Below are 13,276 nucleotides of genomic sequence, written 5' to 3'. Positions count from 1 at the left end.
AAATCTGAAAATTAGTCTTCCTGTGTTCACCCAAACCAGAAATGTCACAGAAATCTATTTCAAAGTGGAGCAAAATGTTGCATGGAGCAAAACATTTTGCAATTTCCCTCAATGATGTCTAACATCTGGTATTGCCATTTTGCCTCATTGATAATTAAAACAAAAATTGAAAGATGTTTTTAAGCACTGGGCCACTTTACGCAAATCAATTTCCGAAGCAATTAGTGGTTATAAGTATTTTTTTTTCCACTAAAAAGCTTCCAAACACAAACCTTAATACATACCTAATTTAATTAGCCAGACATCAACTATGTAACATCCAAATGCCTTTTTGAACAAGCAGGATGTACTATTAAACTTCACCAGCAACCAGCCTGCCTCAGCATTCCAAACAGGGACTACCTGCAGTTTTATATGTGTATTTTGTACGCTTTTTCTATGTGTCAATATAGTTCAAATCCAACAAGTTGTTTCAACCCTTATTTTTCATGTTATTCACCTCTTGTCCTGGAACTTGTTACAAAGAGCACCTGTACTGGGTTCACAACGGCATGAAGGTTTAAGACCATTGGTCTGTTTTGTTACAATTGTTGGCACATAATTAATGAAGCAATTTTTTAGCCTTGATGAACTTATATTCAGTAAAATGGACATGTTGGGGTTATTTTCAATAATTCTGAATACAAATACAATGATAATTATTTTCTTCTTGAGGAATATGGATGGAATATAGATACCACCTTCCAGGACAGTGGTTGGTTACCTCTCTTATAGCACAGAGGCACCCAGTTTCCTGTCAGCCAAAATTTACATGTTTTATATATATATATAACTCACTCTCACACAGGAACCTGATCTTTCACACTAGTAACAACTTCATCTTTAGTCTTATAAGTTGCTAATCATATTAATTGTTCCTGGAGTACTCCAAAACATCAGCCCTGCTGAGAGAACACGAGTCTCCAATGCCTGCATGCATTTTTGCAAATAATCCTACTCTTTAGAAAACTTTTATAATAAAATTATACCCCAAACCATTTGTTATTCATTTTCTTGGATTTCTCAAAATTTGGTGAAATATTCTAAATATGAAAATACAACACACCACACTAGCTTTGCTAATTTTGCATAACATTGTTATTCTCTTGTAAATTCGACCTTTTAAAAGCTTTACAAAGATCTGAATCTCCTCAGCCTAAGGGTCGGGTGCTTTTTTCAAATTAAAAAAAAAAGAGAAAGTTAATTAACATGTAATTAAACACAGCAATACTTTTGTAGCAAGATACACAAATGATTCCATCAAGTATATGAGTAGCTTCAGATTTTTCTAACACATTGTGTTTGCACCTAATTTATGAACAAAGTTGTGGGGGTTCAATGCTTTCGTATATTCTTATGGACAGATAATTCACATCTTGGAAACAACCTTCTTCCACTCCTTTTTGGTATATCCCTTTAACCTTTAGATGAAAGCCTTTTATATGCATAGGAGCATGTCTTTAACGTTTATTTCAGGAATGGCGATCTCAAAGGAAGGAACTCCAGTTGCTATAGGGACAATGAATGAATGATGTGATTTTTTTTCCCCCATAAACAAAGAGGTCCAAACAGCATCCTGGCAAAGGCATGCCTTAGCGTTCTCCTCAGCTCTGACACCAATTATACCCACATTCAGGGAGAAGGCACGGGAGTGATGACAGCGTTCAATGAATATTATTTATTAAATAATTTATTTAAAAAAATCTTAGGGAAGCAGAAGGCCACTTCCTTTAGCCACATGATATTGTCATACTTCCAAAAATGAGTCTATATAAAAAGACATTTAACAACAACAGGAAGGTACAGAAAGTGACCAGGACAGTACAAGCAGGCAACGGTTAGGCCCTGAGAATAACAGTTGATAAGACTTTGCTGTAGACACTGACTTTTATCATAGAGAGTCATGAAGGCAGTTCCACATGACTGGTAGGTGACAGCTTTCAGGTGAATATAGAAGTTTTGAAAGACTTCAGCGAGAATACATGACCTCACAGTAGCCAAGTGACTCACCTGGGGTAAACTAGCTCCTAGGCACTAAATGAAGCCAGCGTCCATGATGTGTCACAGCAGGAAACTTGCTACAGACATTTCTACCCTTAAATACGTTAATTTTTTTCTAAGAGCTTGGGAGTCCCACTGAGCATAACCTGTATCAGCCTCAACCCAGATCTCATTCTGTAGAGGCTACAAATGCAGACAGGCAGTTGAGCACCGTTACGACTATGAACTCTCAAATGGGCTCTGGAGGACTCTTTTGAAGATGATTGTCTCATCGTGGTGCGGGTATCATCAGTTTTGGAACTCGGGGGGTTGCTTACAGTCTCTAGGCTCAGCTGATTGCGTTTCATGACCTAGTTGTCTCTGTCCTGATTGACAATACCTGCATGTGGGGAGCTCATGTGTTGTCTCATCATAGTAGACAGAGCAGAAGGCAGCCTGGTTCTGTTGTACACACTAGCCCTCTTCTTTTCCTTTCCTGCAAAGGCTCTACTTCAGCACAGTGCTGAAACAGGGGGATGCTAACCACCTGCAGTTGGGGACCAAAGGCTTCTTCTCATGGGAAACAAAAGGTTCTTGGGGATTTGTCTTTAAATTAATGAGTTTTCCTAACAAAGCAGGTTTTTTGTTTGTTTGTTTGGTTTTGGTTTTGGTTTTTTGAGACAGGGTTTCTCTGTTTAACAGCCTTGGCTGTTCGATTTGTAGACCAGGTTGGCCTTGAACTCAGAGTTCTACCTGCCTCTCCCTCCCAAGTGCTGAGATTAAAGGTATGAGCCATTGTCTGGCTATAATGAACCAGTTTTAAAGTACTTTTTTTTCTCTTAAAGAAAATTCAGGTTGTATCTCACTTAAAGCATTTTCCAAATGCATGAGACTTACCTATAAAATAAGTATATTTCAAATGATAATTATCCTTTGATAATGTTTGCATTTATAAGACAATTAAAATTCCTTTACAAAATCTAAAAAGTCTCATAAAACAACATATGATCCTGAATTAAATATTCCACTTCCCTGAACTCTGCTGAGGTCCAACACTATCCCTTGTTCACAAATGTACACACAGGTATACAATTGCAGACATGGTGTTGGTTTTTCCATGCCTAGCAAAATGCTGATATCCCTTGTACAGAAACGCAAGTGATCCTCTCTTTTGAGAGACACCTCTTCTGACTCTTTCCAAATTGGAAAGATTTCCTGCAAGGCTAAGCAGGGTATCCTGTGCTTTTAACATGCTAAAGGTTCAGGCATCTTCAAGGCTCCCAGTTCAGAGCAGCCGAGGTCTAGCACAGTCTCACATGTAGGTAAGTTTTCTTGCTCAACCGCACACGCTGTTGTTGACTTCATTGCAAGGGCAGCAGAGGGGCCAGTCATGGTTCCTCCTGACTGAGCAGCTGATTGGCGGGCATACGGAGATGCCACTTGATTGATCTTTACAGTCCCTCTCCACTTCTTGAGAGCTTCTGCTCTCTCCTCTGGAGCTAGTCTGTCAAAGCACTTGGCTCTCAGAATTGGAGATGGAAACACAGATCCCTGAAGAACTCGATATAGAAACCTAGGTTACAAAGACCACCACAGAGTTAAGTTCACTTCCAATGCATCATGGGAATCATTGGAAATATTAACCAGCTTAAAAAAAAAAAGTAAAAGAGTCTGGGAGGCACTTGGCTTCTGAGATAGAGGAAGGGAAGTAAGCTATAAAATGAAGATTAAAATAATATTAAACCTGGTGTGTGTCGGGGGTGAGCCTGTATAATTCCAACACTTGGAAGGTTAAATTAGAGGGATAGCCATGAGTTCAAAGACAGCTTAAGCTTGACAGTGAGTTCCAAGTCAGCTTGGGCTGCTATGTAAGACCATGACTTTAAAATTCAATAATTAAAAATATTTAATAAATTAATATTTGTAAGGCACTCAGCAAACAATAAGTACTCTTTCTGCTTGCCAAATAAGCATAAAGCTCTTCTCTTGTTACAATGACAATACATTTCAACATGAGTTTTGTAGGGGGAAGCATTTGAAGCAGAGAAGATTCTTCTGTGTAAGTGAAGATGGCGCCTGTTAGCAGATCCATAACCCTTGCCCACCGGAAGCTTCTTTTGGCATAAGATAGATGATGTGCAGTCTAACAATATAACAGGAGAGCCTTTAGGAAGTGAGAAGGCTATGTGGGGTTTGCTCCTCCGCCTTTGCCATATGTGGATGAAGCTTTAAGCTTTCATCCTTGAATGAGAATCACCAAACTTGTTGGTTCCTTGACATGGGACTTCCCAACCTCCAGAGCTCTGAGTTAGTACATTTCTGTTTGTGAGTTACCTAGTTTGGGTAGTTTATGGTAGCAGACCAAAGCCAGGGCTCAGAGGACAGCAGAGAGAATGATAGGGCATGGTAGGTCCTTGGATAAGCAAGCCCATGAGGCAAAGTTTCTTCCTGTGAACTGTCAATTGGATTGGACTTCTCAATGACAGAGATGTCTTCACGTGCTTAATCTAGTCCTGTTGTACGGGACAATTGAAAGCAATATTATAGCTAGCATGTAGTCTGGCTTCCTCACCACTGAGCAGGGCGGTCTGCCATTCATTCTTAGGATGAAGCCTGTGATTCCATGTACTTACTCTCTTGAGAAAACAAATTACATACATACCTGGGCAGAAGAGCTATGCAGGTTGTAAGAACACAGACTAAGTAGAACACTGGATCCAGCATGTGCTTCTGCATGATCCAGTAGGGGTTGGAGGGTGGGTTGCAAGTCACACACAAGGCTCCAAAAGCCAAGGCAAAGAAAAAGTACGACAAGATGCTCCCAACCATGACCAGCATGTGGATCCATGTCTGTAAGACAAGAAGGGCCAGAAAACGAATGCTCACTGGTGGCGCACTGCAATCTGGGAAAACTTGCTCCATTAAAGAAACAGTACAATAAGCTCTGAGTGGCCCATTTTACAGACCTTACCATGCAAGACACAAGACACCAAGGGCAAAAGGGAAGCGCGTCATTCATGAGTGGCTCATGCCACTGTTTGAATTCTACAAAATTAAATCAAAAGCCAATGGGCGATTCTGTTGACTGGTTCAGTTTGTACTGTCCATGTACCAGGAGGTGTTTGGATTTCCTTTTCCATTTTTTATATAGTCACTCGTTGATTTGATTATGAAATCACCTTTATTCAGCAATCTTCAAAACTTTAGCCATTCACATACCCAGTAGCTACTACATTTGCTTACCATCCTCTTATTGGCCCTTAGTCAGCATTCAGGTGGATTGCAGCTCTCTACTCCCTTTCAAGGACACAAAGTTCAATGAATGGGAGGGGTGCTTAGACCTCTCAGGGTAGAAGCTTGTAAGAGTTGCTGGGCCTTCTTCCATGTTACTTGGTGCAACATGCATCATACCCAGCAGGGTACATGCTATTGCTGCCATGGGCTTGGGCTTTCCTTCTATGGGAAACACCCTCTTCATAAATCTCTTTTCTAGGACCGCAATTTCCAAATAAGGTCCAATTCACTCTTACTTTATTTCCAATTATGCAAAATATTTCCCCACAGTAGACATCTTCACAGGAGTCACAAAGATTGCTCAGGTTTTATAAAATGTAGAAGCTGCTCAGAAAATGTTGCTAACTCCTTGATTAAAAATGGCATTCCCCAGAACAATGGGTCCTTCCTACCCTCCCTCCCTCCCTCTCTCCCCCTCTCTCTCCTCCCTCCCTCTGTCTCTCCTTCCTTCTTTCCTTTCATGTTTTTCTTCTCAAATGCTCTCCCTTCCATTTAAGCACTAGTCTAGTTTTTTCCCCTCTTATTATGTGATTTTTGCAAGTGAGATGGTGACATCACAGCCCACGGTTGTAATGGAGTTGGCACAAGGAAGTGAATGCGGAGAACACTGGGTAAAACTGCCCAGGAACTGGGAGGTGACCACAACACAGTGAGCAATGTGAAGGACACATGTTTCAGGAATTCAAAGAGGCTGACTCTCTTAAAAAAGGACTGCAAAGTCCCTGAGCTCTGGAGCACATCCTCTGGAGGAGGGACACTTCTGTGAGCTGCACTTCTATGGGGACACTACAGCATGTTTATCTTTCATTCTCCTCCTTGGAGAGAACACTCCACACCAAGCATAGCGTTGGCAACATATTCTTCCCATGCTAACGCCTGTCACTGAAGCCAGGGAGACAGGATCTCATCCCCAGCAACTAGGACTGTAGCTGTGATGCAAGAGCAGGAGAAAATGCATGCTGGCGGTCCAGACCGCTGTGTATCCTGACAAGCACGTCCGTTAGTTAGTTTCTGCTCTCTGGCCCTCCGCTGACTCCTTGGGATTTTGTTTGTTGGACCATGGTTCCCCAATGAAATTTTCAGAACGTTTCTACTTGCTTAGGTTCTCCATAATGGACTGTTGTTTCTTTCTTCAGTGAACCCCAACTGTATGCATCATGTGTCAGTTCCCCTGGATCAGACAAACCACAGAGCCTGTGGCACGTCTTTGGGTAGAACCAAAAGTATCGCTAACAACTGCGTAAAAGTTCAACAGTTGCTCAAAGGAAAGCAAACACAGTTTTTGAATTTCCTTTAGCTAATCTGGTCTTTGCGTATATTAACATTTTAATCACATCTGGGGCTTAGAAGACTTGGTTATAGGTCATTATGCATAAGCAAAGCAAGTTATGCCAAAAATAGATATTCGGTCCCACTTTATGACTTGTTATAAATAATTTGATAATATAGCATTGTATGTTTTGAACCATAACTTCGTCCAGTGACTTCCTGTTTGAAATCCATTTACTTACCCTGATGATAAGTATACTGAAGTGGTCAGGTGTCTACCTACTCACTGACGTGGGTTTTCTGACCACTTATTCTGAGCCAGTCTTATCTCTCACAGCGGTTTACATGGTGAACAAAACAGGCATGAACCCTGAACTCACACAGATTATAGTTTGGTGCAGAAGATAAACATGAACCAGATAATCCCATAATTAAATAAATAACTATAAATTATTTTTAAGCTTACAAACCAAAGCAAGAGAATAAAATGAGATACCAGGTGATACAGGGAAGGTTCTAGAGGAAAAGAGTGCTTCTTCCTAAGGTACACGATGATTTAAAGTAATATTTTATAGTTGGTAAAAATTCACGAACACAAGGGAAAAAACTAAGTATTTCCACTGACAGATAACAGGAAGTAGCGAGGTTCTCATGTGATAATAAGCTCAATGCATCTGAGAAGCTGAAAGAGGGAAAATGTGGTGCCAGCCCTTGAGGAAGGAAATGAAGTCGGGCAGAGGTTAAGAGTCTCACTGTGCCGGGCGGTGGTGGCGCACGCATTTGATCCCAGCACTCGGGAAGCAGAGCCAGGTAGATCTCTGTAAGTTCGAGGTCAGCCTGGTCGACAGAGCGAGATCCAGGAAAGGCTCCAAAGCTACACAGAGAAACTCTGTCTCAAAAACACAAACAAAAAAAAAAGAGTCTCACTGTGTGAGGTCTGGTGAGCTTTATTAGGGTTTTCAAATTCATCCTAAGCGTAATAAGAAAATATAAAGGATCTCTGCTCAAAGAAACAAAAAATATTTTGTATGATCACAGGTTATAAAGTCCTCATTTACTAAAGTTAACAGTGAGGTTATGGCACAGAATGTCGTGGACTTTCGGAAAAAGCCATCAGTTTGGTCTAAAACCTACTGAGCACAGCTGGTTTTCCTATCCATGGACCCACACCTCTACGAAGTACCCACCGGCGACAGAAACAAAGCCACACACAGGCGCTTCTCACTTTCCCTGGACTCGGCATCATGGCACCCAGTGACTCTCAACTTTGCGCTGAGTGACCCTTTCTCTCTAGTGGCATTACAGTTATCAGCACCGAGCTTACAGCCGCAGCGGGGTTGGCGGGTCCAGGGCCAACAGAAGACACACCCCAGGCGGAGGGAAATCACTCACCAAACTCTTGCTTTCGATCACCAGATGGAGGAGAATGATGAACAGAGCCGCTGTGTTCAGGGGATTCCCAAATGTAAAGATGTCAATGTCAGAGCCCTGGTAGGTCTGCAAGAGGAGAACAATAGGCGCTGAGTGTGAGGAACGGCACACACTTGGTGGTGTAGCACCATTTTATCTATAGCTCAAATGCGGCCTGAACACTCTCTATAATAATTCAATTAACTAACCGGTCACTTAGGAAAAATGAACATTCTCAGGAAAGAGACTGACTCTCCCAGATAGGCTATCTATCTACGTTTTGAACTTTTAGGTGGAATTCTCTTCATGCTGAATCAACATTGATCTTTTTTGTTCATAGTTCAGCTCCTAAAGGCACACAAACACATCAAATCCATTCCACTTAAGAAATCACTGCAGCAGCAGTTGTGACTATCCTAAGCTTATACTTGTAGGTAAATATCCCCTCCTTCTCACCTACGCATTGTGAAGTCCTTGAGAATTGCCAGTTCTCAATTCTCTGTTCTCTCAGTCTCCTTTTCTGAATGCACGTCCAGTTGCTGTGTATAAATTCCTCTGGCAGAGCAGTATAGCGAGAATACTCAAGGGAGCTAATTCAAGTAATTTCATTTGAACATGGCGCAGAAACTGCCAGCCTAGTGAGTATCGTTTTTACCCTCAATGCTGTCAACACACTCTGTGATCACACATGTGTTTCTTTCTGGAACAAGGTGCAGACAGCTGCGTGGCTCTAACATGCTTGGTGCCAGCCTAAACTTTTAAAATGAATGAACTTTTATTCATTCTTTGCTTAGTTCGTTTCTTCTTAACTCATCTGTAAAATGTGGTTTTTATTAAGTTCTGAAGATATTTCTTACAGGCACTTAAATTTAATACTCTGAGTCTTAGCCTGATAGAATTAGCCCAATACTCACTAATAGAAGCTCTTCTATTTCTGATACTGCTCGAGGATTTTTGGCTAATGTATTTATATGGCCAGAACTTAAATTTTATTTAAGCCACTGACAAAAATTAACGGACAGTTTAGAGTTAATAAGAGGCCCGAGAGAAATCAACTAGGTACTTAATTGAATCCATCACGTAACATATCGTGAGGGGTTATACATCAGTCAGCTGACAGCCGACTGGAAGCAAAGTACACAGAAGCACCATCGAGCCCTTAAGGGCAAACACAGGGGCAAACGAAGACTTACAAAGTAAGGCACGAAGAAGCAGACCAGACTTTGATAAAAGGCATCCAACAAGGTGATCCAGAAGGTGAGGGGTAAGTACGCCTAGAAGTGAAACACAGATTGGAGAAAGAGAGCAAAATTAACAAGGGTCAGAGCAAAATAACCATCCTCTGGTCCTTCATTCCCTATTTCATAATGCCTGGTAGAAGGATGCAGGCCGTGAGCTAAGACAAGTTCACTGTCGGATGTGGCGGGAGAAGTAACAAACTAAAGGAAATTTTATTCAGCGTACTTGATCCATTCTTTTTTAAAAAATCTAACTTTATTTTTAGCTTTTTGAGAGTCTTCCACACTGATTTCCAGAGTGGCTGGAGTAGTTTGCAATCCCATAAATAGTGGCTGGAGCTTCCTTTTTTTTCCTTCTCCAGCACTGGTTGTCAGCTGTTTTCTTGCTCTTAGCCATTCTGACTTGGGTAAGATACATAAATGCATACATGTGTGCATACATGTGTGCATACATATACATACATATATATGTATATATGTAACGATAACAACTAAAGGAAAAGAGGTCATGATTTTGTGAGGAGAGGGAGTGGGAATGGGAGAAGTTGGAAGGAGGAGAAGGAAGGGGAAAATGTAATTATGTTTTAATTAAAAAAAATCTATTTTATCATGGATCAGCATGTGTGTACTCTTGCATGTGTGTGTTGTGTGTATATGTGGGCACAAGCATGAGCATGTGCACATGTGCATTTGTGTGCCTGCACACATATATTGTGTTTGTGTGTGTACATGTGTGTGTTTGTGTGCATGAGTGTGTATGCACAATGTGGGTGTTTGTGTGTGTGTGTGTGTGTGTGTGTGTGTGTGTGTGTGTGTGTGTGTTGCTTCTGCTTGGGAATGATTGAGTGATGAGCTACACATGTAAAACATGTACTCTGCCACTGAGCTACGCCCCTAAGTCCTTCTGGATCTAGTAAATACCTGAAGCAGGGCTAGATAGTCGTAGTAACTTTTCATGTTTATTGATCAGAAAGCACTATTCAAATACCGATCCAAATCCATCACTTTTCTTTGCTTACACTAATCCTCCCCTCCCCCATTACCATCAGATCTATCTATGAATGACTGGACAGCCACCTTAATTGCCTGTTATGCTTTCCTCTGTAACCCTCAACCAATCTTCCCATGTGTTACAATGTGAATATAAAATCTCCTCCAATCATCTCATGTCTTTCAAACTTGATCCTAGCTGCTGGTCCTGTTTTGAGATGTTTTGGAATCTAAGAGCGAGACCTGGCTGGCAGAGGTAGGCCAGCTCAGCTCTTCTTCTGCCTGCCCAAGCCCTGAGACTTGACTCTCTCTGTATGCCTGCCCAAGCCCTGAGACTTGACTCTCTCTGTACATCTGTACCCTACCCTCATTGCTCCTCCATCCCGTCCCTCATGACATGACCAGTCACAAACAAATGTAAGGTAAAATAAATCCTTCCTCATTAATAGGCTCCGTCAGGTATTTGGTTATAATAATGAGAAAAGTGAAGAAAAAAAAAAGAGCTACAGAACTAGCAGAAGGTTCTTGGGACAAGAACTAAAATCATCAGGGAAATGCAGATTAAAACTAGTTTATGATTCTATTTCCCATTAGTCAGAATGGGAATGATCAGGAACACAAAGCAGATGCTGGAGTGGATATGGGGAGAGGGGCAATTCTTATACACTATTGGTTGGACTGTAAATTAGTGCAGCCACTTTAGAAATCAGGCTGGTTTCTCAAGAAACTTGAAATAGAACAAGTGTATGACCCAGCTCTAGGACTCCCAGGAAAACCCCAACGGACTTTACATCGTACTTCAGAACTACATGCAAATCCATGTTCATTGCTGCTGATTCACAATAGCTAGAAAATAGAACTAACCTAGTGCACATCGACTGATAAATGGATAGTGAAAATGTGGTGCATGTCCACAGTGAATATTGCTCAGCTGTACAGAGAAACGAAATCATAACATTTGTCGGTAAATGGATGGAACTTCAAAAAATGAATTGAGTGAGGTCACTCAGGCTCAGAAAGACAAACGTCACATGTTCTATCTCATATGGTTTCTAGTGTTGACTCTCGTTTTGTTTGATTAACTTAACTTGGAATGCATGTGGAAGCCAGGTAACGAGAAAGGGACATTGAGTAGCGGACACATTAAAGGAAGGAAGCTGGGAAAATAAAAACTACTGGGACTGGAAAGATTCAAACATGGAGTGGGTAGGGGACGGGGAAAGGGTGAGGGAAAGATTGACCAAAATGAAGCGTGTATGACAACGCTATAGGGAAACCTATGACCTTGTAACCCAAGTAAAAAATACAATCAGAAGGAGAGTGTACACAGGTTCCATGAAAGAACAGGGCGTGCTCTGGGTTAAAGGGTATAGGTGGGGATGGGGGTGGGAGACACGGGAGCATAGGGGGTAGAGGGTGATTCAACCAAAATTGGTCAGAGGTAGTGTTAAGAGTGAATGCAGAAAACCTTCACTGCTCTAATTGCCAAGTATATGTAACTCTTGAGTGCTCAGCTATGGATGAATTATCTACACCAACCTCCCCTCATCTAGGGCTTAGGGAGCATCTAAGAAGATTGAGTAGAATAAACGTAAGAGTTGGTGAATGAGGAGAGCTGGGAAATGCTGGCTTTTGGATATGATATGGAAGTTGGATGCATCTCCCCATAGCAACTGTAATTACATCCATAATATCAAGACCATCAAAATTCCACAACAGACGGGGAAGAGGTCCCTGAGGCTCCATACCTAGTAGAGGAGCTGTTGACAGTAGATGGCTACTGAGGAAGTCACTCTACTTTGAGGACAGAGATACTAATGGATAGCATCATACCCATGTGCGTATGGGCAGTACTAATTGGACTGGGATTACTGTTATTACCAATAACAACAGAAAGATGGAAAACATGGAGTTAGGTGGGAAACCAGGTGGGAGCACTCGGGGAAGTTGAAGTAATGATGGGAGGATATGGTAAAAATACATTGCATAAATGTACAGAGTTGTCAAAGAATAAATAAAAATTATATATGTATATGTATGCATTTATATATGTGTATGTGTATATGTGTATATATATATATATATATATATATACATATATATATATCCAGTACACAGTACCAGCCACTAGATTTTTCAAAAAATATGTTAGCTCATGACATCTTCCTAATTGATCAAATTGCCTCATTCCAGTCACTGCAGTGAGTCCTAGTGCATCTCCAAATTAATTGAAGTTCCTGTCCGTGACATATCAGGTCCAACTCAATCTTCCCACTGGTTATGTTTTCACTTTCATCCCACAGCATGGAAACAGCCAAATCTGTTCATTTCCTCCAGGCCATTCTCCCTGCTGGGAGTTCTTTCTTAGGCCTCCCACATGACTGCTTCTAATTTTCTAAATCTGGAATACCCTCTCCTCATAGAGACACATCTGACTAACCTAAAGATATGTCCACCTTGTCATTTACCAGCATGGCATCATAGACAGTCTCTCCTATCAGGAAAGCTGCTAAGCATATTTTGGTTCTCAAAACTGATTGCAAGGTTCAGAGTGGAACTCTGGCTCTTGTATTCCAGTGATTAAAACAATGCTTCGCACAAAGCAGGTACTCAAGAACGATTTATTAGGTCAATTCGCTATTCTTTATTAATGTCCCTGTTTTCTATCCAAAGTTTGGAGAAAGAGGAGAGAGAGAGAGAGCAGCCAAACAATTGAAAATGGGTTCTCATGCCAGCGTCAACCCTGATCGGATGGTGGCGTGTGTGCAGATGGATTCTGAGGATTCGTCCAGACCCGGTGGTAGAAAGGAAGACCACGGCTTCTTTCACAAGTGAGCACAGGCAAGAAAGGAATTGCAAATATCATAGTCCTGATAGTGTCTTTTCTTAACATGCCCTTCTTGGTCTTTTTTCTCAAATATAAACAGAGACATAAATGTCCTTGGGAAATCTTACTCTCCCCTAAGAATAAAGCTTTATCAATATGCCCATGACTCATATACATTCTCCTGTTTTTCAAAGGACTACACTTTGAACCTTTATATAATATAGTTCTC

General features: G+C 41.2%; 1 protein-coding gene across 1 annotated transcript in view; it reads right to left on the bottom strand.

The window, feature by feature from the left end:
- Positions 1-1,713: 1,713 nt before the first annotated feature.
- The window catches only part of Atp10d (ATPase phospholipid transporting 10D (putative)), a 63,700-nt gene continuing 52,137 nt past the window's right edge, over positions 1,714-13,276 (bottom strand). Inside the window, exons 19-22 of the mRNA XM_059275963.1 lie at positions 9,186-9,266; positions 7,975-8,079; positions 4,682-4,869; positions 1,714-3,592 (exon numbers count right to left, since the gene is read on the bottom strand). Coding sequence (XP_059131946.1) covers positions 3,265-3,592; positions 4,682-4,869; positions 7,975-8,079; positions 9,186-9,266 — 702 coding nt within the window. The 3' untranslated portion in view covers positions 1,714-3,264. The remainder of the gene's footprint in view (positions 3,593-4,681; positions 4,870-7,974; positions 8,080-9,185; positions 9,267-13,276) is intronic.

The sequence above is a fragment of the Peromyscus eremicus genome, chromosome 10 (assembly GCF_949786415.1).
Source record: "Peromyscus eremicus chromosome 10, PerEre_H2_v1, whole genome shotgun sequence".
Taxonomy (NCBI): Eukaryota; Metazoa; Chordata; class Mammalia; order Rodentia; family Cricetidae; genus Peromyscus; species Peromyscus eremicus.
This window is presented reverse-complemented; position numbering and strand designations above follow the sequence as displayed.